The sequence below is a fragment of the Lepidochelys kempii genome, chromosome 1, assembly GCF_965140265.1.
Source record: "Lepidochelys kempii isolate rLepKem1 chromosome 1, rLepKem1.hap2, whole genome shotgun sequence".
Taxonomy (NCBI): domain Eukaryota; kingdom Metazoa; phylum Chordata; order Testudines; family Cheloniidae; genus Lepidochelys; species Lepidochelys kempii.
Window position 1 is genome coordinate 281,309,230 of NC_133256.1, and position 25,631 is coordinate 281,334,860.

The 25,631-nt window shown below is 40.0% G+C and overlaps 1 protein-coding gene across 10 annotated transcripts in view; it reads left to right on the forward strand.

Moving 5' to 3' along the window:
* OSBPL8 (oxysterol binding protein like 8) overlaps positions 1-25,631 on the forward strand; it is a 193,644-nt gene that overhangs the window by 61,151 nt on the left and 106,862 nt on the right. For 5 of the 10 annotated variants that reach the window (XR_012156740.1, XM_073327724.1, XM_073327730.1 and 2 more), the window contains exons 2-3: positions 5,941-6,064; positions 22,642-22,678. Coding sequence is in view for 5 of the 10 variants with exons in the window: in XM_073327724.1 (XP_073183825.1) it covers positions 6,008-6,064; positions 22,642-22,678 (94 nt within the window). In the remaining 5 variants the exon portion in view is untranslated. Of the gene's footprint in view, positions 1-5,940; positions 6,065-14,033; positions 14,141-22,641; positions 22,679-25,631 lie in introns of those variants that run through there. The other 5 variants (XM_073327721.1, XM_073327726.1, XM_073327728.1 and 2 more) reach the window with 3 other exon arrangements.

Sequence of the window (25,631 nt, forward strand, 5' to 3'; positions counted from 1 at the left end):
CAGACTCTGTCTTAGAATGTACTAACACAATTAGCAGCTTGCAAGTTTCACACATAGAGGGAGAGAAACAGTACCAAAAACCGAGAGACCTCTTAATTAGTAATACCCTGGAATTTAAACTCTGGGGAATCAAACTCATTTGTGATTTTAATACAGAACTTCTTTAATATGATCCAACAAAAATACCTTTAATTTCCTTTAAGAATAACTTACTAAATGTAATGCTTTTCAATAAAGTGTAAGTTCATTCTAGCTTCATTGGAGAGCAGAGCCCTAAATATAGAAATTTGCATGTGTTGAACTATTCCTTCCCTTAACTGCTATCTTCAGTGTGACTATCAGTGCACCTTAAGTGATGGTTTCTTTTAACATGAAGGAAGGGTGTATGCAATATAAATACAAGTATTTGTTTCAATTGTACTGTCATGGTTACAGGACTGGTTGCACGCATTCCTTTTCTGGTCCTTCAGATGTAACATATCATGCCTTTACTTATCATGTGGTGGGATTTTGCAATTCTCTCACTCTAGAAAAACAACGAAGAGACCGGTGGCACCTTAAAGATAACAGATTTATTTGGGCATAAGCTTTTGTGGGTTAAAAATCCACTTTTTCAGACACATTGAATGAAAATTACAGATGCAGGTATAAATATACTCACCTGTTAGTCTTTAAGGTGCCACCGGACTCCTCACTGTTTTTGTGGATACAGACTAACATGGCTACTCCTCTGATATGTCTCACTCTAGACCAGGGGTTCTCAAACTGGGGGTCAGGACCCCTCAGGGGGTCACGAGATCATTATATGGGGGGTCACGAGCTGTCAACCTACACCCCAAACCCCACTTGCCTCCAGCATTTATAGTGGTGTTAAATATATTAAACAGTGTGTTTAATTTATTAGGGGGTCGCACTCAGAAGCTTGCAATGTGAAAGGGGTTGCCAGTAAAAAAGTTTGAGATCCACTGCTCTAGACTGATCCCAAGGCTACAACTGTTCTTATGCTGTATGTTTGGGCACCTCTGGCTCTTCCCTTGAGGAGTCTCGCCAGAGGGTGTAACTTTTAAGACGACAATCTTCTTAAAACAGAACTATTGGGGTAATAGCAAAGCTTTTAGAAAGGATATTAAGAGTCTGTGCGTGTCTCTTACCGAAAGGCTTATCCCCCGCTGGTTGTCCTTGGCAGGCCTAATTTCTTCAGACATCTCCAACAGGCTTCCAATGTCTCAGCCTGGTGCTCCAAAACACCTACATCATTCTCTTGAGAGAGGGTCCCTTTTTAAAACTGAGAATGCTCTCTTTTTTTGTTCTTTTCCATTCCTGGGCTTTGGCCATTCTGGTCAAAAACCAGTCGTGTAAGTTGGCTGGAGCCAGAGTAAAATCCTCAAAGCTAATAGATGTGGCATTGTCCCTTAACAATTCTGAAGTGTTTGAGAAGTGGCTATCCTGAGCCATTATTTTCCTTCCTGCTTGCTTTTCCCAACAGCCTCTTATTAAATGTATATAGTCATACAATTAACACCTCAATTGCCAGGCCAAAATACAGTATACATAAATTACAAAGCAGCTCAAAATCAGTGACGTATCCACAGAGTATGAACAAATTTTATTTAAAATATACAAAGATATTCTTGAGACAGAAAATCTTGGAACTCTCTTCCTTGCACTGCCATAGACTTCCTGTATGTGACATTGGCTAAGGCACTTAACCTGTGCCTCTCTGTAGAATGTATATTTATATATTTTACCTGGTGACTGAGGTTTAAATCATTTAACTTTTTAAAATATGTTGAGCTGCTTGGGGGGAAAAAAACAATTACATTATATTTTTAAATATGCAGCATTGTTGTACCACGACAGTGCCAGGATATTAGAGAGACAAGGTGGGTCAGGTAGTGTCTTTTACTGGACCAACTTCTGTGGGTGAGGGAGATAAGCTTTTTGGGGTTACACAAGGCTCTTCTTAAGGTCTGGGAAACGTAATTTTAAATAAGCATTTTGAAACCAAATCCTACAGAAGACCTTCTGTGGACCCAAAATAAGTGGTGGATGCAAAATTTGAAAGCTTCAAACTTTTATTTTTTATATAACAGTGGCCTACTATGTGAGACCACAGTTGGGCCAAGCAGCATTTTTGAAGGGTAAAGAAAATAGTTGATACGGTATACAATCAGGGAGTTCTGATGACATTTCAGTAAGTTTGAGTGAAATCAGAATCCCTTCATTGTTTTCATTACCTTATCCATCTCAGTAAATATAGACTGCTCTCCCTTTTCTCCAAGGAGCTCTTAGTGGAATTTTCCCACTGGTAATCAAAAGAATCTCTCTTGAAATATCTACTGCTGTCACAGGTAACTCCAAAGAGGACTGTAATAGGTTGCCAGCTGTCATTGTTGTCTCTGGTCTTGATATACCATTGTTGTCTCTGGTCTTGATATACTTTATTATGTGACAAGCTGTTTATATTAATATATTGTTCTCATGGTTGTGGAGTAAAGCTTGAAAATGTGACCCAACTGCACCCTAAAGATTGAAAAGCCAGAGGCAAATGACTCAAAATACATTTTTTTAAAATCTCATGATTCTTAAGCAAATCTCATGATTTGGCCGTGTAGGTTGTAACTTAGAATTTTTGAATGTTCTGTGCTTTGCCATATTGATATAACTGAAAGACTAGAAGAAGAAACTTTTACGGTATTTTCAGTTTGTTGACTGTGCGCGTTTGACAACACTTAATGTATAATCACTTGCATTGTTTGGTGAATTTCTGGCCTTGCTTCCGACATCAAAATCCTGAGGGGCAATGGAAGGAAGAGGATATACTATCCCAGGCCTAACTGCTTCTGCTCCCCAGACTTCCCAGAATCCTTGGGAAGTCTGGGCTTTTTCTGCTTTCCGGGACCCAAGGAGGAGTCTCCAAAGGTCTACAGAAGAGCTCTCCCCTACAACTTCCCCCAACACACACTACCTGGGACCCACAGGGTAGCTATAGACAGACAGGGCAGTGGGCAGCTAAGAAGTGTGTTTCAGTCCCACGGACTCCTTTGCGGATCTCAGGGAGCAGATAAAGTTGGTGGGAGTTGGAGAATTTACTGCTGCTATTGTTAGTGCCACTATAGAGCAAGTGGCATGGAAGATGGGTGCACAGAGAAGAGGATGAGAACGTAATTATTGTGCGCTAAAGCCTGATCTCACACTCACTGAAAAAGACATACAAAGATAATCTAGGAAGCACAAAAACCTGTCTAAAGTTTTTGCTTTAAAATGAAAACTGTACATTCTGAGTCAGACATCCGTTGTTGTTGGATAATTAAATATTTTAACAAATTTATGAATATGAAAAGACTGCTTTGAACATGTATGTAATCTGGAAAATTGATTATTTTTGTATCACTTTAAACATTTTAGTGTTTTAGTGGATTAAATATCTTCAGATAGCTTAGTACTGATGAATAACACAATAACAGCCTAAAATGGTAGCTGGAGGTGGGGATAAAAATGGTAAAGAACAAAATTGTTTTCATGTTTCTAAGGAGTTGTTGGGGGAAAGTGGCAATTCATTTTTGAAAAATTAATTTTTGGTATTTTGTTAATCTGAATTCCCTGTACACTGTGTATAAGAGACAGCTTTGGCACATATGTAACTTCTGGAACTGAAGCTGCTGAAAGATACTTCATTTGTCAATGAATTGTTTTTCACCCCAAGTAACTTAAAATGAGTTTTTACTTTTATTTGTTAATTTTTTAAAAATAATTGTTTGCCTTCTGCATCACCTTGAGTTGACTCTTTGTGACCTTTCTGTGTGTGGTGGGAAATATGAACAGTGTGTCTTTTAAAGGAAAAGTTTTTAGCCAAGTACTATGTATAGATTTTCAATACTTCAAACAATAACATCAAAACATAAAGCTGCCACACTGTCTTGAGTAATCAACTATATGGCACATCACTACACCACTTTTGTAAGATCATCCTCAATCCTGTGATCCTCTAATAAAGAACATTAGTCTTGCAATTTCTAGCCACAATAGAAGATATGAGTGCAATGGCAACAGTAAGCTCTTCCTTCATTACTTTTAAAATTTTCTCTGATTAAATATTGTGTTGGATTTATTAAAATAACTCTTAGTTTTATACACAATTCGTATAGGAATTTTAACTAATGCATACTGTAGTTATACAACTTTAAAACAAAAAAACTTTATGGAATGTTCTGATTCTGCCAAACAATTGTTCATGGTGGAATTTCTGTCCTGGTGTATAGACGTACTGATACTGTCTCAAATTACATGATCTTGTACGCTATCTATCTCCCTCACACCTGGCCTCAATTTGTTGTGTACATTAAACAGTGAATGGGGGACCAGAGCAGTGTTCCCTCTAATTTTTTCCACCCATGTGCGGAATGAATTTTGTTATGTGCGCCGATATGGCGGTGATGTGTGACACATCACCTCCATATTGGCGCGCATAACAAAATTCATGTTGTGGCTGTGGAGCTGAGGGGTTTGGAGTGTGGAAGGGGGCTCAGGGGTGGGATGTAGGGGTGCAAGGGCTCCGGTTGGGGGTGTGGGCTCTAGGGTGGGGCCAGGGATGAGGGGCTCAGCGGTGGGGCAGAGGGTTGGTTGCAGGGGTGTGTGGGCTGCAGCTGGGGGTGCTGGCTCTGGGGTGAAGCCAGGGATGAGGGGTTTGGGGTGCAGGACGGTGCCCTGGGGCTTTCTCTCTCCCTGCTGCAGCAGCAGCAGCAGCACCTGGGCTGGAGGGGAGAGGTGCCCCCCCATGCTGTGGCAGCTCTGGCCTGGGCCTGCAGGATAGGTGCCTCTTCCCTGGCGGCAGTAGATGGTTCGTTCTGGGGAAGGGTCGCCTGTGCCAGGGCGGGGCAGGGCTGCACCTGGGGTCAGGCCGGGTCAGGCTGCAGCAGAGTTGGGGCTGGTGGAGGGGCACCCCGGCTGCGCCAGGTTGGGGGCCAGGCTAGGTTGGGGCCGGGGGAGGAGTGCCTCTTCCCTGGCAGGTCACTGGCTGCGACAGGTCGCCGAGTGGGTTCCCTGAGCGCCTGCGTGGCGCTAAATAGGCTGCTGTGTGGCTGCATGGTCATGCAGCTTACAGGGAACTTAGGTCTAGAGCAATTCATATCTGTTTTTGAGGGTTTTATAGTGTGATGTGAACAAGCGTGGTATCGTAGCATCCTATCCTTGTTCCATACAAAACATTGCATCATGTATAGGGAATAAGGCAGTGGTCCTGAGGAAGGGGTGGAATGATCCTGTGTGTCTTTTGGCTGGAAGCTAAAAAACATGGATCCAGTCCCCAGCTTGTCCAAAAATGGCACCATAAGTATCAAAGTCGCTTAGTCTCTGTGCCTCAGTTCTGTTTAGACTACTACTTAAACTGTGGTGAGAGATCTTAAAAATTCATAAAAATTTCTGACTAAATTGAGTGCTACAGAAAAGCTTGTAAAAGAAAACCATTCCTTGTTCAATGTAGGGTTTGGATGTTGTTCAGTATTTGAGGCCTGGAGCTACACATTGAACTAAGAGGATGTAAAAAGATACAGAAGAATCTGCTTTTTGCTTACTGACTGTTGTTAATTCACTGGCCTTTGTCAGCTCTATGTCTTGAATGTGTGGGATCCTGTGGGGAAAATGACATGTTATATTTTAAGACTATCACAACGCATGTGCAAAATAGGCAACTTTAACGTGATCATTTCTTGAGTTTTGGACGCTTCACTTTGCAACCTTAATTTTCCTTTAATGTAGGCCCTTTGTACAGATAGTATGTGGAATCTTTGAGGACATATGATATAAATGGCATATGGTAGCAGTTAAGTCATTATTTTTGTTGAACACTGCTCTAGTGTATTATTGTTAAAGAACACTAGGGATATCTGGTTGCAATGTTAATTAATTTCAGCCACTGATGATTGATTTGTTCTCTTCCAGGATATGCAGGTTTGCAGCATGGAGGAACTCTAATTGAAAGAAATACTGAGACAAGGCCTCTTTCAACATGGAGACTGTTTTATTTGAAGGGGAACCCGACAGAACTTCGGTGAGTAACGTCAAGGTGATTGAACGTATTCAAACTAAATTAATGTTGAGGGTTTTTTAGGATCATTGATCTTGAGTTTCTATCTTAAATTGCCGGTACTTATTTGTCAGTGTGTGTTAAAAGTAAATTTTATATCATATCAGCAGGGGTGACATGTATCAACACTTGTTAAGCAGGGCCTGCCTGGTAACCTTGTAGTAGTACTTTTCACTACCATGGAAGAAATGTTTGATTCCTGGACTTGGTACTCACTGTTAGGGGAGGTAAGGTAGTAGAGGGCATTTCTGTCAGTCTTGCTGATCAGCATATGTGCAGGGCAGACTAGCTTTCTTTTTCCAGTCTGTGATTGGTAACTGACGTGCTGCTTCATGAGATAAGGGGTAGGAGGAATGGTAGGGATTCATGGGGCAGGGACCATGTCAACTTCCATACTGCACCTAGGACTGTGGGGCCCTAATACTGGTGGAGGTCTATAGGTGCTACCATATTTAAACAACTATGTTAACATACTAAGTAAAATAGTGACAGGTTTCAGAGTAGCAGCCATGTTAGTCTGTATCCGCGAAAAGAAAAGGAATACTTGTGGCACCTTAGAGACTAACCAATTTATTTGAGCATAAGCTTTCGTGAGCTACAGCTCACTTGATGCATCCGATGAAGTGAGCTGTAGCGCACGAAAGCTTATGCTCAAATAAATTTGTTAGTCTCTAAGGTGCCACAAGTACTCCTTTTCTTTTTAAGTAAAAATAGTGAAGATGAACTGCTGAAGCCTTTATATATGAGCAGGCTTAGAAGAACTAGATTTTTACTGGTAAATGTTGAACATAGATTTCGTCATACAAACACTAACAGACAAAAAATATTTCCATCGCTGCTGCTGATAAATGTATAGATAGGCAAAGTAAGAAAAATGCTCTTTGAGACATTAGAATTTGATTTTACAGATATTTACTTTGTATATTTTGACAAGTGATGTTGACAATTTGAATTTTTAAAAGTTATAAAACTTTTAATTTTTTGAGTGTTAACATCTACTATCATTAAATGATCATCTTACACCCCAATGACTGAAAACTGAAATAAATAAAAATCAGAAAAATGCTGAAGCCATAATTTTGCGTTACTGTGAAAACTTAAATCAGTAAAAATAACTTAAAATATTATCGTTTAAGATTACCGAAAAAAAAATCATCCAAGCTTATTTGTGAGGTTTTGATGACACAAGATGCCCTAATGTTTATTTTTTTTTTGGTGGAGGGGGGTGGGGATGTTTATTATATCTAGGGGAAAGATATAGCTTTTGATCTTCTTCCCTCCACATGGACAATTGTTTAAAAGATTGTCATTTACTTGGTAAAGAGTCCAATACTAAATGAATTTCCATGAGGGGCCTGTTACCTACAGTATGGTCTAGTGGGATGTGACTTTTTTTTCTTCTGAAGTCATTTTCTGAGCTAATCACCTCCCTTCAAAAACAAAGCAAAACTCACTTAGAATCTTTCCTTTCTTTAGTGAGAATAAAGGAATGCTTGAATTAATTCAAGAATTTTTTTTGACTTACATGATAAAACTTTTTGGTCACCAATAAAAGCAAAAAGAAAATCTTACAGCAGTATTTGGGCCATAGAAATAAGTAATCTAAAGCAGCTGTTTTACCAGGACACAATCAATAATATGGAAAATGTGCTTCTATCTGGAGATGAGTATAAGGTGAGCTACTTTACAGCCTACAACAGTGTTGGATCTCTCCTTGCTCATTCAGAATTACGAGGAGTCTGGTGGCACCTTAAAGACTAACAGATTTATTTGGGCATAAGTTTTGTGGGTAAGAAACCCACTTCTTCAGATGCATGTGGATACAGACTAATACGGCTACCCCTCTGATACTTGACATCATTCAGAATTGAACTCCTCCATGGGAGAGGGTACTCTCCTTTCCATGCCCTTTGTTCACACCTTGTACATCAGAAGTCAACCACAATATAGGGCCTGTTTGAAGAAACTCCCTGTTCCTCTAAAATATGTCCTGTGGTCATGGTACCTTATTTGCAATGATGAGAATCCTGCACCTTTCCTCTGTTATCAACATTTAGCAAATATAGAGATAAGGTAAATTGGAAGGCAATGCAGCCAACTTCAAGTGTGTGGTAGTGGACCTCCTTGACATGCTTTAAAAATGAGATCTATAGAGTAGGTTTTTCTAAGTTCATTAAGGCTACGGATACACTATCCTGCGGTTTGGACTGTGGTGGGTGTGAAGAGCACTGCGCACCAAAGTGCTGCACTCTAATTCCCCCAGGTGGACCCTGGTTTGCGTTAATGTAGTCCTGTTTGAATAGAACTACATTAATGTGAACTAGGAACCTTTTAGCTTGTGCCCACTCGGATCACATGGGAGAATTACAATGCAGCACTTTGGTGCATACTGCTGTTCACGCTCCCAATGTCTGAACTGCAGGGCAGAGAAGACAAGCCCTAAATCTAAAATGTTGTGAATTCTCCTCAGAACTGATGTTAATGTTAACATTTTATTTAGTGTTAAGTACTTTTTTCCACTGTTCAGCATTGCTTGCCAGATTAATACTTACAATAGCAATTAAGTTTGACAAATGTGTACCTTGATTATAGGCAGAGTGTGAAGTATCATTTTCATGTCTCTATTTTTTACCACAGCTATTGTGTTAGAAGTGTTTTTCAAACTGTCAGCACAATTAAAAGTTTCTCTTTTGGGGTCAAACCTTATCTAAGTACAGTATCTAATTTCTTAGACTACTATACATTTTAGTTTAACATTGCCTGAAGCTTTTGATTTGCTTAAAGTATTTGAAAATCAATACAGAAATATTACTACTGCATTTAGGATCAGTACAATATTTCATTTCCTTCTTAGTTTTGAAAATCCTTTGTGCACAAATAGCCGACATCTTACAGGTTTTGTATTTTTGAAAGCTCTCCTTCCAGAGGACTATGAATAGGACTGCCAGACCTCCCGGATTGGCTGGCTAATAAGGGCTTTTAAAAAAAATTCCTTCACTTAATCTTGGTGTGCTGTGACCTGATTGCTTTTGTTCTAGTACTGGGGGAAATAAATGATGACTTAAATTTTCTATTGCCCGAGTCACATAGTACTGTATTTCCCTTCTTCAGACTGGAGAGAATTCTGCCTCTGTACAGAAGCACTGGACTGCCATGGTGCTCTAAATTGTAAGAAGGCTGAACTACTGAGCTTTTCATAGGCTTTTGTAGTTTCCTGTGACTTTCATATGTTCTGAAATCTGTGGGTTAATCACAGGATCCAAGCTCAGGCTGGCCTTCAATTGATGCATGTATTGACTAGGATTCTGTTCATTCACATTGGGATGTATAATCTAGAGCAGATGTTCCCAAATTGGGGTCAATGGGCCGCTTACTGGCTAGTTTACATTGTGCTGGCTATTCTTTTTTAAGCTGAGAAGAACAGGAGGCGGGGGGTACAATCATATAAGAACATAAACATGCAGTGTGATTCCTTTTCTTCAAAAGATGAGCCATTATTGGAGTAAAGATGACAAAAAAAAAAATTGCCTAATATTACTTTCCCACCTAAGCAATAGCTGTAGTTACCACAGTGGGAAGTGATCAGTGTGATCACAAATGTGAGTGGGAAAGTAGCTCATGACTCAATTTCTTTTAATATTTCGTGTATACTGTGAGTGTTTGAACTCTACAGTTCATGCCCTCCCCTCTGCTGGTGAGGGAGGAGATCTTGGAGTAGGACTGGTGGCAGGATCGAACTCATGCTACAGCTCTGCTGTTGGTCCATAGCAGAAGACATCTCATGTCATCCACCTAGACTCAATTGCTGGGTTGGTAGAGAGCAAACAATAGGCTGTACACTTCTGTGGCTTTTAGAGTATGGCTTTCTTGTCCAATTAAAGTCCGTGTGTATTCTGTGCATGCATTTGGAAAATGGGGAAGCTCAAAAGAGCTAGTAATTTAGTTAGAAAAAAGCACCTATACTAACTCTCCTAGCTGTTCTGGTGATGCAGTTCTCAAACTCTCAACTTTAATTCTTGCTTCAGAATAGTTTGGTTGTAGCTTGTGTATTTGGGTGATGGTATTGAAATGCATGATCAAGAGGGCACAATAATATCAGTTTTTCACATGTGAATCTTGTTTCAATTTTGGAACCCTTGAAAACTTTTTTTTTTCCTTTTGTTTATCTCAAGCTTTGTTCATGGAACTGCAGAGAAATATCTTTAACTTCTCTTCCCGTAAAGTAACTTGGTGCCTCTGGAGTAGAGTTGGGGGTTCTGGGAATTGTTGTCCAAAAGCCTGAACTGTGATTTTTGCATGACTCATGAGATGTGGTAACTCTTGTGTGTGGATTGGCTGGGCTTGGTTTTAGAAATGAATTTTAAAAGTAGGAAATGTTAGTATAAAGGGTTTTTTTGTTTGTTTTTTTTTAAGCATGTCTCAAAAGACATAAGATACACTGAGACTCTGCTGTTGTGCAACCAACAAAGTTAGTATGTTTTAAACATCCTAATCTTCTGTTCTCAATGATGTGTTTTATTTCGCACCTTCTTTTCCCTTTTTGTGGGTGATTTAAATGGATTCTAATCTGAGCATTCTCTAGCTATATTTTGAGTGTTTAGATGAAGATTAGGTGGTGGTGCCTTCTGAAGTTGGAATACTGCTTGGCCAAAACTTGCCTATGAACATTAAAATTCAATCAGCCGAAATCCTTCCCAATTCTGAACTTTTTTGTTAGTGGTATTAATAGTAGCACCTGGGGTCCCACATACAGATTGAGGCCCTGTTGTGCTAAGCGCTTCACATACACCTAATAAGACAATACCTGCCCTGAAAAGCATACAAACTAAATAGATCCAGGGTGGGGGAAAAGGAAGTATTATTCCCATTTTACATACAGAAGAACTGAGGTACAGATGACTTGTTCAGGGTCATTCTTCCTCTTTCTTTCTCTCCTGGTAGTTTTTTCTTGTAGAGCCATAGGTTCATTATTGCAACTATGCAACAACTGCAGCATAATATAATGTTCTCCAGGTCACATGCAGATATTGTGTGCTATGTGTAAACTGACCTCTCAGAGTAGGGTTATTGTGTTTATAATTTGAAATACACTGACAAAGGTTTAGCAGTGGTCCATTGCAATGATGGTATAATTTACTCAGCAGGTGAGAGATTGTGGGAGGGAATTACACTGTGGTAGAATATTGTTGAATGATAGATAAAATAATAAAAGTGATCATCCAACAAAAATAACAGGGATTTTATTTACACTGGAACAAACAGAACTGGACTTCACGTACTTACAATAATGTTTAATATATGAAGTATATAATTAAAAACCTGATTCAAATACCCACATACATGCACATGTGTGTTCAAATGCACGCGCATACTAACTTACTGCTAAGTCTACTTAACTAAATATAACCCTCTAAATAAAAAAAAAATCTCTGTCTCTGCACAGGCTATTATCTTATAGGTTGTTGTTATTTTTAGTTCAAGGTTCCCGTTTCCCCAAATATCTCACAGGGTACTCTCTTACACCAAAGTCAGTCTCCGAGACTCAAGCATCTCTTGTGACTTCCTGAAGAGATGGTCTTGACTCCAGAGATGCTTGCTTGCTAGGGTGCATGTTAGACCAGACCCACTGGATCTGAAGGACCTTTGGAATCAATGATAGGAATGACTAGATCCAATGATCAGGAACATAAAGGAATGGATGCTCAAGAACACCCGATTAAACATGGATTGACTTGACCAGCCAGCTTTAAACTGACTGGATCCTCTCCTGCACATCTGTCTGTCCTGCCCAATCTCAGCCTCTCCACTTACTATCAGTTTCTCTCAGTCCCGGTTTCTCTATGACACTCTGGCTGTCCTCTCCCCTCACCCTGTTTCTCTTGGGTTACTCACAGTTTCTCTCAGACTCTCCCTCAGGTTCTCCCCATCTGCCTCTGTCCCTCAAATGTTCCCCCCTCTTCTCCTCCATCACTTCCCCTCCCCCTGAGGGGAGGTGCCACCTCCTCCCACTTTTGCAGAGGGAGCACCACCTCTTCTCCATAGAACAATGACAGTGCATTCACCCTATATCATATGTCCCTATACAAGGTTGAGTCCCTTAATCTTAATTACATATGCTTTAATTGTAAGAAACATAACTTCCAATATTTCTAAGATGACATCAGAAGTGATCCTCCATCCCTAGCTGCCATTCTGCTGGGCCTTTATGCTACCAATATCAAACTGTATAATGCATCTTGGAGTGCACAGACTTGGAATTTAATACAATTTATTAATTCAAAAACCAAGTATCAAAATATCCTGGTTTATACTAGCTTCTTTTTCTTAAACTTCCCACTGTTTCAGCTTCCCTGGCGGTAGCAGTAGTGGGAGTGTCAATATAGGTAAGAGACTGGTAGCCAGTTGTGTCTTTATCACCATCTTGTGTAGACCTGCTATGACCATAATTGGCCCACATGGTGGTAAAAGTGCTTTCAGTCACAGGCCATCATAATACTGGTGGAGCTGAAGTGGGGCTAAGAATAGCAGGAATTATTTTGGAGAAAAAGGCTACTGTTGACATGGTATGTTTTGAATGTGCAATCAATAGAGGGAATCTAAAACACATGCACTGTGTACTGGGTGCTGAGAAATTAATGGACTAAATTCAAATGTATAATGCTAGTTTAAACTGTGATCTAGGCATGAGTTCTACTTGATAAATCATTTCCACTTTTGTTCTTGTTTTGTTTTTGATTTTTCACTCCTACGGCTGAGTTGGTTATCCTACTCTGTCCGTGTTTCATTTGGTTTTGAGTAAGAACAAGGTCATATTTGTTTAGGGACAGATTCAGTCTTAAGGACCTCCCTTCCTCTGTATATTCTAGAGTCCCTATAACTATCTGCAAGGCTTTTCTGCTTAAGACAATTTAATCTTTGACCATTATGATATTTTATTCATCTTTGCCTTTTTGAGGTATACGTTTTTCCTTTTGACAGGGTGGCTGTATCTCTGAACAACTTTATTTCTGCATTGTTCAAACATAAATATGATTCTGGCCCCAAAATGTAGTTTAAGTGATAATGAAAAGGGAACTTGCTGATGGTGTGGGAATGGGAAGAAAGTGTAATTTCCATGGTAGCAGATGTTTTGCTGCTTGTCTTTATTCTAAAAAAAAAATTATCTATTTTTAGGAACAGCAATGGGAGCAGATAATTCCAAATCAGAGAAAGTGACGAAAGGCTAACTGAAAAGTAAGATCTGAGGAGGAATTGGGAGTAGAGCGAGACTTCTTGGCATATAGGGAGAGGATGTTTGGGCATGGGGTGGTTCAAGAAAAGACATATTATTGCAAGTATGAAGGAGATAAAGTGAAAGTGGTTGGCATAGAGGCCTTAGAGATGGAAGATAAGAGGTGATAGCCAGGCAGGTGGGGGCAGCTCTTAAAGCCTTCAAGTTGAACAGAGTTTGAAGGTTGATGTGGAAAGAAACCAGTGATCAGATTTAAGGGAAAGGTGACACAGTTGAAAGTGGTGTGAGACAGATGATTTTAAATTTGATATTTTTGGAGAAATGAAAAGGGTGGTGAGGAGGAGCCTACACAAGTCCAGTCTTGTGTGCACCCTTAAAAGTAGTGGATACCTTGAATTGTGTTAAGATTGAATGTAAGAGGTTAGGGACAGTAATGTGCAGAATATCTAACTGTAGATGAGTTATTTGTTTAAAAACTTCCAAGAGGGTAAAGGGGAGGCAAGACACATTTTTGATGTTCATGGCACTTTTCTTTTAAATATTGACAGGAACCTGTTATTCATCATCTAGCACACAAATGTATAACTTGAACGCTAGGTAAAAGGTTTTTAAAATAAAACAAGACTGTTTTAGTTCTGACTAGAAAACTGTTCATCTGTTAATTATTTGTATTGTATATTTTTGTTGCTCTAAAGCAGAAAGCTATCTTAATATTGCCTCTGTAGAACTGTGAACCAGTAATATAGCTTTGGTTCTTCTTTGTTGTCTAACAACTTCTTGGGTTGCATTTTCATATGTAGCTCTTATGGAAGCAATGAAGTGTGGTAAAGTATCTCTAATATTACTACTTTCCCCTCCCCACTCTGCCCCTCTACTTGAAATTGTTAGTATATTGGTCAAATGAAACAGTCCTACAAACTTTGTGATTATATTTGTCAAACTTAAAGAACTTCAGAAAACCTTGTAACTGTTCTTCTTGGGCTATTGATGGGCTATACAGAGAATCTGAAAGTCTGGACACACTCTCAAGGGAGCGTACAACCTAAATTATATCAAAATGTAATCTTATTGCTGACTGGAAGAGCTGTTTAGGACAGGAACATTTGTTTTATGTACATAAAGCCATTCTATGAAAAGAACAAAACTTTATCTGAAGCAAAACTGTTTGCTGCATTTGCAACTGTTGTGTATGAAATGTAAGCTTTTTTTTACCAATCTTTGATTTGTACAATAGATGAAACTTACTGTTACACTGTTATTTTAATGTTCAACTGTGGGTTCTTCGTTATTTGTATTCAAGTTGTATAATCAGCTCTTTGGACAGTTATTGGTCTATCATGAAAAAGCAGTAGCTTTTCCATAAAGGTTACAGTTATGTTACTGTTTTAAAGCCATATTTTGCTCTCTTGCTAAAATCTATTAAGTCAACTAAGTCTGAAAATCGGTAACAACAAGTCTTGAGCTTCTTTACAAAATATACCAAAATTTAGGTCTTTTGAACAAGGGGGTTTCTGACAGAGGTGACCACACAAAAAAGATATTTTCAAAGTTGCAAAAGCTTTCTAACACTTTTTTCCCCTTAATAAAAATAGAGGGTCGGGGGGGAGGGACATGAACTTAGTTTACCAAACTCTCCTAAGCAAGATTTTTAATCTATGATACCAAAATTTAGTTGCATGAAACATGAAGCATTAAGTCTTGCAGCTCCAAAAAGAGGAAAATGCTAAAGATAACCAGGTTCCTGTGAATTCATAAGGGTACAACAGAAATCCTAAATTTTCATTTATAAAATCTGAGGTGAGCATCCTGCCTTCTCCCCTGCAGAGAGAGCTCAAAATATTACAGGATTCTAGTGAGGGTTGTTACTGGGAAAAAGGGCTCATAAGTGAGGCTGCTTGACAGGCTGTGTTAGTGGCTGAGACACAGAAGGAAGTGATCTCAGAAGTGGGGGCAATCAGGAGGAGATTGCAATTATGGGGAAGACGAGCTGTGGGCCAGGAGGGCAGGCGCTGCTGCCATCCCCCAAACAGCTGCAGCTCGGATGATTGTTGCTTTCTGGATTTGCAGACTGGATCGGAGGTGAGCAGGAATACTTTGGAGGAAAGTGGGTTTTTCCTAGAATGTATAGAGGGACTGCCATGGGTAGACAAGTCTGTAGGAAGTTAGAGAGCCCCTAGCTTTTTTGCTGCCTTATCCTATGTCACTACTTTAAACTAACGACGTTCACCAGGCAGACTTTAAGGTGGAGTTACGATTGTGGCCACACCAAGCTACCCATAGTCATTGTGCTCTTCCTGAATGTGGGAGCTTAAATGCCTAAATTCTGATACTAGAAAACCAGGAAATTTACAGATAAGGGTACTCTGTCCTCCAATATCTCTTACAAAAATGTTAGGTACAACTTTAAAAAGAAGTTTTCAGTGTGTACTTGTTCTGTTACTATTAGAAATTCATGGCCCACTTTGCTGATACAAATAAAAGGGTTTACCCCAAGACTCCATGGAAAAGAGCCCCTTGCAGGAAGTGCAGAGCCTGTTCTTCTTGCTTTCCACAGGAGACCCTGGCAACAGGGATGGGATAGAGTGGCTAGAGGATCAGCACTGAGATAAATTCCATTGTCACTCTTCAAGTCTTATCAGTCCAGCATTTTTTTGTAACCATTAAAGATCAAATAATAGAAATGGTTTATAAACATTGATCTACATATGCTATTTAAATCAGTCTGAGAAATTAGTAAATACAGTTTGGGATGATCACTGAGGTTTAGGTTCAGGTTCAGCTCTGGTGGTAAGGTTTTGATATATATGCACAGAAGACTACAATTACAACACCATGAAATTTCAGATTTAAATATCTGAAATCATCATGACATTTACGATTTTTAAAATCCCATGACTGTGAAATTGACCAAAATAGACTAAATTTGGTAATAAACAGTAGTTTGCAAAAATAGCCTTAATTATTGACCTCTGACAGTGAGATGATCCTTTTTAAAATAAATCCTTTAACAATCTGGTTGTGTAAAATTTTCAAAAGCAGCTAAATCCTACTGGAAGTCCAATGGGACTTAATCATCTGAGTGACTCAGGTGCTTTTGAAAATTTTACCCTTGGTCTTTATCTTTCTGTTATATACAGGCAACATAATATCCATAGTCCACGAAGAAAAGACAATTAAGTTTACATAGGTATGTGTGCTTAATCATGAACAGTTTAGGTGAACAAACAGCAACTTAACGCTGAGCTTAAAAAAAGGGTCTTATTTATAACAAGTGTATATATTAAACTTATTTTAATGTTTTTTCTAAAGACTATTGCTCACTTATCTTAAAAAATTAAGTATTTATTGGAAAATATTGAATAGTCCCTCTAGATTCTGGAAAGGAGAATGCATGTTTCACACAGCTTTATGGCATGTTTATGAAGTATCTGAGTATTGGAGAATTTTTCTGGCTAAAAGTGAGCCCATGACTGTTTCTGGATATGAAACTTTCTGTGGTTTGATCTGTGGCAACACAGGACTCAGTCCTTCCTCCTTGCTCTGACAGATGACTGCCAATTACTAGGGGGTCCTTCTTTTGCGTTTCCAGTTTTGGATTCCTGCCTCCGTCAGAGCAACATACAGGACAGAGGCTGTCTGATGCACCTGTGCACGTTAATGCTCCATGACCTATCTGGCAGCAGGGCACTCGTGAACTTGTATCTCCAGCTACACCTATGAAAGAGGTGCCTGTTTCCATCCTTATATGGTGTAGCCATTCTGTTTTTCCCATGGGATGTAGGGCAAACTTTTTTGGCTACTTTGTCCAGAAACTTAGTTGATATTTCCTGCAAAAGAATTTCATCAAAGACATAATCTCTGGATCCCTGAGGGCTCAAGCTTTCCCCTCTTCCCTGGTGTGTCTGTTCCAGAATGTGGTGACCTTTTACAGCTTTTCAAGTTGGAGAATTAGATCCTATATATACAAATCCTCCTCCTCTGATTTTATGTGCAGGGGTGGGACTGAAAATACATATGGGCAATCAAGTTTTCTCAAGTGGTTTTTAAGATATTAAAAACTATCATTGTACACCTTATTCATATGCAAACTTGCAGTGGTTTGACTAATTAAACATACATTTTTTAACCAATTTAGGTAAACCTTTTCAAGTTTGCATAGAAATAAGGTATAGAATGATAGTTTAAATGGGTTTTTTAAGATATTCAGAACTAAGGATTATTAAAGCCATTTTCCAACAGTTCTAGTAGACTCTCTGTTGGTTTAGTTTGTTTTTCTCTTACAGAAAACTTCAACTTTTCATTACCCTCTCCCCCCCCCGCCAAACAAATCAGTTTTTAGTTCAAATCTCTAAACATACATAGAAAGAAGAGACTGTGGATCATGTTTAGCTGAAACTCCAGTTTTCCAGTTGAATAAGTTTTTGACTGAAAATTTTCAAGCAGCCTTAATATCAATACACAAACTTGTACTAGTTTAAATAACTTGTTCTAACTGATACATATTTGTATGAGGACAAGTCTTTAGTAGGTGAATTCGTATGCAGACATAAAATATTTTTAAAACAAAAGTTTGGTACTTGGACATTTGTGTTTCCGGCTAGTATTTGAATTCAGGATCACTTACCCCTGCAACAGTTGAACATTACAGGTATCCTAAAGTAGTCTTTAGACTGCCACTTTTCTGTATTGTTTTAGCAGATACTCAATCTTCTTTTGCAGGAAAAATCCCTGACAGTAGGTCCTGACAGGCTTAAAATCTTTCCTTTCAGTTTTTAAAATGTCATTCTTAAGGTAACGTGTATTCTGTCAATGATTTGTGATAGTTTTGTATATAATTTAAAATTTAGTTTATAGTACATATTAAATTGTTCAGTTCTTTTTCCATCAAGAGCTTAGGGTTTATGTTTGTTATTTATCCTGATCACAAATGCATCAAACCAGAAAGTAATTTCACACAACAAAACAGGTAGTAGGTCTAATTTTAGGCTTACCCTTCTTTAAAATGAGTTTAAACCTGAAGGAACGACTATCTAAAGACTTTCTTGTGTGTAATCAGGGTTATGGTTGCTGTCTCTAGTGACAGTTCTTTCTGCTTTTTGCTCCTTTTAAACTTGCAAAGCCAAAACAGCAGTAGGAGAAGAAGATGGATTCTGTTTCATCTTGTGTATTAACAGAAGTGCTCAACATGAGCTAATTCAGTGAAGGTGGTGGGACTTGCACAGGTGTTAGAGGGGCCTAATTTGACCACTAAAAGCTTTTTTTACTGGTGACCATGTGAGAGAGAACCAAGCTTGACTCTGAGTGTCGGTTGTTTGCAGAGATGGCAGTTTAAAAAATAATAATAATAAATAAAATGAGCATGTTTAATATAGAAATCATGGGGAGAAAATAACAGAATCCCTGGTGCTATTTTGTTCACTTCTCTGAGCCTGTCAATTTAGGTAAAAGTCTATCCTGACATTTTATCCCTTTAGGAGACTTATTACTGCAAATAACACATTTCAGTATGGACTCCAGATGATACAGATGACACATGAAGGATTCTGTGAAGTAAACAGAGGTCTCTTGTATCCAGAATAGATCCTGAAAAGAGGTTATCTTCAGTTAAGACTCTAGATTACAAATTATACTTTTGTGTTGTTCAGTGTAGATGCACTGTATCTATAGTTCAGGCTGGTGCTTGGGCAGCGTGGAATCCAATCTATCAGTATAAACACTGTGTTCATTGGTGAAGATCAGGAACAGAGTTAGACTTGTGTTTCATCCTATAGCATAGGAGCTCTTTGTATCAGTCCAAGGGTTAACCACACAGTGCTAAAATATTTCTATAAAAGGTCTTAGTCATCTCAGGTGACCAGCTCTCCTGCTCCATGCTGTATAATTCTAATGTTGTTACTTGGTCAAGACAGTACTTGAGAGGTAGTTAGTGGTGTAAAGACTGCTACTGTGCTTTTTCACTGTATATTTCACCACTATGAGAGTACAGACCATCCGCAGAGGTTCTCGCAACAAATTTTTTGGTGGCCTCTGTGTGCGGCCACCAGCTCTTGCTTGTGGCCACACTGACACTTTCTCCTAAAATACTTTATTAACTTTAGGAAAAACAAATAAATAGCACATATACACATCCGCATGATTGTAATTTATTCATGGAGGTTTTTTTTCCCCAGACTCAATAAAAATATTACTGTGAGAAGTGATACTTGCATGTTAATATCACTTTTCTCAGCAAGTCCCAGGACAAATTACACCCTGGATGGGGGACAGGAGGGGATTGGAAATGGAGGCAGTGGAGGCCCAGGGCTATGGAGGGGTAGATTCTGGGACAGGAAGGCGGTGGGGTCCAGGAGTGATGGGGTGTGGGGGCATGGATGTGGAGCCCAGAGAAAGGAGGGTGGGTGGTGAGCCCCGCAGTTGCGCAGCCAGGTGTCGGTGCCCACAGCCAGAGCCCGGAGCTGGGGGTAGGAGCTGCACAGCTGAGGAGGGGGCCAGTGCCTGTGCCCGGAGCAGGAGCTGCATGGCTGGGACAGGGAGTTAAAGCCCAGGGACAGTGCTGACTGCCAGGAGGCTGAAGCTAGCACCTGCTGCCACGTGCCTGGGGATCAGCGCACGCCCGGGGCCGGGGATCGGCGCACACCCGAGGCCAGTGCTTGCTGCCACGTGCCCGGGTATCAGTGCCCACTGCCACGGTGCTGGGACTATGAGTCAGCGGCCAGGTCTGGGGGTTGGAGCACGTGACTGGGGGTCGGTGCCCGGGGCCAGCTGCCACTGGGTCAGGGATCGGTGCCCTGGGTCAGCACTGTGTGGCCAGAGACAGGGATTGGAGCCTGCTGCTGCATGGCCAGGGGTTGGAGACTGAACTGAAGCCCCATGGCCAAAGGCCAGGGCTGCGTGGCCAGAGCTGGGAGTTAGCGCCTGAAGCCTCATGGCTGGAGCCCTGGCCCGCACAGCCAGGCTCCCTAAGTCCCGCCTCTGGAGCCTGCCTCCCAACCACCCCGGGGCTGAAGCCTGAGCCTCATTGCCTCCCCCCCACCCCCCCCACCCCCAGGTAGATAACTCCCTGTACTCCTGCAGTGTTGTCCCCCACCTGTCTCCAGGGGCCATGCAGGGCTGTGCATCCAGGAGGAACAGAGAAGGAAGGGGGAGGGGCAGACGCTTTGCGCTCCCCCCACCCCCCCCAAATCACCGCTCAGGAAGCTGTTGTGGCTGCATGGAAACCCCCTGGTTGCCATATTTGAGAAACGCTGATTGATTAAGAAGCTTAAGTTGCAGTATCCTCTCATTGCTGTATGTTTGTTCATTAGTACTTTGTTTCCAATCGCTCCCAACTCCCCCTTTTGCTTTAAAGCTCTTAGTGTGAACTGGCAGATGCAGCAGAGTGGTGCTGATCAGGAAAGGCTTGGTGTTCTGACTCATTATCAGACTGAATTAATTCTTACACCGTTGCTGTATTACTGCATGCCTCTCTGCTGTTCTGTTGCCCTTGGCACTTTCTCAAATCTAAAAACAGTAAGGTAATATAATCCCATTTGCGATGATAACATGTATTATGTTCCCATTTTAGGTATGCTATCGTACTGTATTAAGCAGTTAAAGAGAAACCGACTTGATATATGTCCAGTTTTTTAAAAATGAGTTTGATACTATTTCAGTTCCCAAGTTTCCTTTAACTTCTGGGGGTTTCGCTCTCACATTCCCCTATTTAAAAACATGTTCTTTCTCTCACCTGATACTCTATGAAGGATCCAGGCAAACAGGGTGAAACTAACTGCCTGACTAAACAGGAAAAACTGAAATGGACTATACAGAATGTGCTTCCAAATGGGCCCAGTAAACAAACTGAAGAATTTGAAGTTGTTTCTTTTTTTACTGATCTTGTTACAATAGTAATGACATTTTTTGAACTGAGTATTAACCTCTCTAATTGGCACAGGAACCCCCATCGCTAACTAGGGACGTGGCCATGTTCTTCAGGAGGCAAGAGACTCCTTCTGATACACCCTCACAGACTTGGGAGCTTCTGGGGGTGACATGGGCTCATTTTTGCTGACATGGAGGCAAACCTGATACCCTTTTTAAAATATGGCTAGAGTTTGCCATTGGCAGTGAACATTGGGTAGGGTTCTGATTGGGCTTTCCAAAGCATTGGATTTTATACTTTTTTTTTTATTTGAAAAAAGTTAGTCAGATGTGCAACAGTGCTGTTTAAATCATGCACACAAAACTAGACTAGGAAAGAGCTAAAATTGAAAAGATAAACTATAGTTTAGCAGAGGAGCAATTGGGGATATCTCTTCCCCAATAGCGGGCATGTCACTATGCTTGTTTTATCCTTTGATCCCACCATTAAGTTTCTTTTAAAATGGTAAGCACTTGGGGACAGGGATGGATCATATCTTATATCTATACAGCACCCAGCCCAAGGGGTCCTGATCCTGACTGGGGCTTTGGATACGAATGGAATATAAATGATTAATAATACAAGTCAAATTACCCCCCCATCCCCAAAAAAGTGAGGTGGGGTGGGCTGTTATTTTATAACTACTCCATCCTCCTGCAGTGATTACAATGATATATAATTCAGTGGAGACTTAGGTGGGAGGAAATTTGTGTTACAGCTTACAGTTCTTTGGAGATGCACGGACACAATGCTTCTTGTTTAACTCTTGTTTCCATTGTTTGTCTTGTTTCCTACACAGGAAAAATATGCTGTGTGATGGGTACCTGTGCTTACTGAACTAAAACACTGAGGCTTCTAAAATAATAATTTTGCATCAATGGTTATGCTTGGATGCATCATACTAGTGGGTGCTGCACATTTAATGAGCTTTTAGGAATGTTTGTGTTTGCATGTACAATTTGAGAAAAACGATCTGTTGTTTTAGGTGGATTGTCCTAGAATACGAACTCTTTCATAGGACGTTGTGGTTTTCTGAAACAAACTTAACTATTGATCTTGAGACACGTTCTGTTGTAATGAGAATACTAAATTGCTGAATGTCTTTCAGAAGACCTACTTTTGCCTATCTAAAAAGGGATGTTAGCTGCTCACTAACTGTATCCAAGCTAATAATGGCTTCCTATAAGCATATTTGTCAGTTTTGTTGCTTCAACGTTGTTTTGTTTCTGAACTGTTAAGTCCTTTTGAAGTCTTCCCTTAATATTGATGTGCATGTTGTATTTTAGTGATAAACTAACTCTGTTTTCGTTGTGCTTCCTCTTTCCTTTTGCTGCTGTTGCTGACGTCTCTGCGCATTTTGCTTCTTCCTGGCCTGGACTTTTTTTGTTCGCTGTTCTTCGTTCTCCAATTACATTGCACTTGCAGAATCATGGTGAGATCAAAGACTCTCATGGACCATCAAGTAAGTGACTAACTTCTTCTATAGGATGTTTGGGCATATTAGGCAAGGTCACCATCTTCTTGTGTGAGCACATGGGCCAGTGGACATAACACTAAGGTTTCATGTGTGTCATGACCTAACTGAAGAACTGAGATAACAAGGACAACAACTGTTAGAGAAATACTTTATTCTGCTTGTTGATCTTGTTTGTAGGTATATGGTAAATTTAAAAAAACACCACAATTCATAGGAAGTGTTGTTCTTCTTCAGTCATGGCTAGAAAAATACGAATCCTTTGAACACTCCATCTGGAGTTCTGAAGTTAAAATGGAAATATTTATCACTTGAAAAGAAAGGACTGTCTTTTCACTCTGTTTATAGAGTGCCTAACGCAGCTGGGCTCTAATCTGAGTTGGGGCCTCCAAGTGCTACCGTAATATAAACAATAAAAAGGACAGGTAGAAGCAGCTTGTTTTATTTTAAGCTAGTACAGTGATAGGGCAGTGTTTGCTTTCAGTACCTTGTTGTCCAATTAGTTTTAATAAAAAGCCCTCTCACATCCTGAAGTGTGAATAAAAAGAGGTATCCCAACATGCAAGGGAGACTAGTTTGGATGCATTATTACTAAAATACCATTTAATAAAAAGCCATTGACCTATGGGAATGCTACTGTTAGAAAATTTTCAAATCAGTTTGGGGTTTTGTATATTGCTTTTTCCTTCAAACTGTTAAAGTGAAATGAAGTAAGTTATCTACTGCTGAAAACGATTTGCAAATACTGTTATCTTCAGTCACATGCAGATGGGTAGGTCGGTTTTAATTTAGTTTAAGGTGTTAGATGTACTTTCATTTTTACCGTGGTGCCGCCTTTTTGTTCCTCACAGAATTTTATTTTTAGTTCTTGTAGCAGCACCAGCTCACTATTCTGGTCATGGGCTAACTGCTGCCTCAGTTTCTCTTTACTCAGTCTGGTTCTCCCAATTTTGTAGCCTGGTTTTGTTGCTGTGGTGACTTGGCCCTCCGGCAAAATCATTAAAGAAAAATTTCATTCTTTCCAGGGTATCCAAGTCCAAATAAACACAAAACAGAATCTTCGGCCAGTCTCAAGCTAGGCCCACCCCTCCTTCCTAAAGTTCAGTCTTCTCAGCTGATCTTTTCCTGGGCTTTTTTGAGTCTTGCCTTACTGTCTACCAACAGCAACTCCCAGGGCTTTTTGCTAGGATTCACCATTCTCTGTCTTGAGTCTCTCCCCTGGCTTCTGCTTTCTCTCCATCCCACAATGCCTGCTTGTCATGCGACTTTGCTTATTTTGTCCAGGGGTTGGGGAATGCAAGCTAAGATGGGTTGGCCCGGTTAAAGGACCAGTCATCCTGGGACTTGTAAGATTCATAGATTTCAGGGGCACAGAGGGCCATTGTGATCATCTGGTCTGCTCTCCTATGTGACACTTCCCCAAAATCCATCCTAGAGCATGTCTTTTAGAAAAACATCCAATCTTGATTTAAAAAATGTTAGAGAGAATCCACCATGACTCTTGGTAAATAAGAGGGCTGGAACTGGCAATGAAAGTTCCCAGCAAAGCTTCCACATGACAGACTGGAGACCTTGAGAGCGTTGAATTTGTCTCCTCTAAAGTTTCTGTTTTTGAAGGGGTTTTGAAAAAACCCATCTTTTGAGCATGAGGTCGGAAGTTTAGATTTTCAAATCTCATTTGAGGTTTCATTGAATGTGCATTGTGAAGAGATTTGGCCAGTTGTCCTATCCTTTAACCTGAAGTTCAAAAGAGATGTGTTTATGTTGAGGATGGGGGTTTGGTGAGAAAAGATGTTTCATTTCTAAGACTAACTACCTCAAGGTGTCTGTGGGCCATGTTTTGTCATGGCTTTTTGTTGCAAGACGACAGCTCTTCAGTTAATTGCCTTGAAAGGTCTTCACTCCAGAGGCCTCTTTTAGAAAAAGGGAAGTTGCTAAACCAGAGAATGGAACACTAATTACTTTAGCTCAAATACTTTGGAGAGCCAGTAGAAATTTCTTTGGGCATAAGCTTTCGTGAGCTACAGCTCACTTCATCAGATGCATGCAGTGGATCAGTATACTTTTCCAAGCACTAGTTCAGTTTCAGTGAACACCAAGGGAAAATGAGAGGATCAGGAGCTTGCATGTAGTTCATACAGCAAATTCAAACTGAAGATGAGACAAGTCTCAAATAAAGGGAAATCAGATTCTAAGGCTTGGGCCTGATTATTATAAAGGACTGTTTGGTGGCACTAAGTACTTGAGGCTTAATCTTTAAAGGACGTGTTCTAGGAAGGCGCGTGCTTAAATTGCTGCTGATTAATGCATTAGGCATTTTTTTTAAAGAAATTCAAATTACTGATGTCTTATTAACACTTGTTCTCTGATATTCTGTTACATCTCTAGTTTTCACTTCCCATCTCATGAGCTAGAGACAGTGGTACAAGAGATCTCTTAAAGGCTTTGATTACATGAGAATTTTATGTATTTTAAATTGCAGACTCTGCTTAATATAGGCTGGAACTGGAATGTTGTTTAAATATGGAGTTTGGGGATTCTGATATATTAGTGTTCACTGGAGTGAAGCCTTTTATGTATTGAAGCATTGCAAACTCCTGTGATGTGATTTCTGTTGAGTAGCATAGTATCTGGTATTTCTCTTAAATTCCTAGTTCTTGGAGTCCTCTTTTTACTTTTTTTAATGAAAGCTGAGATTCTCATGTAAAGTAAGTTTCTAGGCCTCAGAGCTGCAAAGAAAAGCTTGAAAATGTTGAACCCTTAAACACCAGAAGGAAAATAAAAATAACCTAAAATGTATTTTTTTTTTTAAACCTCATCCTAAAAATCTTGTTTTAAAGCCAATCTCATAACTTTCCTTTGGCAGGCTGTTATGCTTTTTTGAGTGCTCAGGGTTGACAGTGCTGGGAATAGGATTTTATTGGAATCCATTGTGGCACTG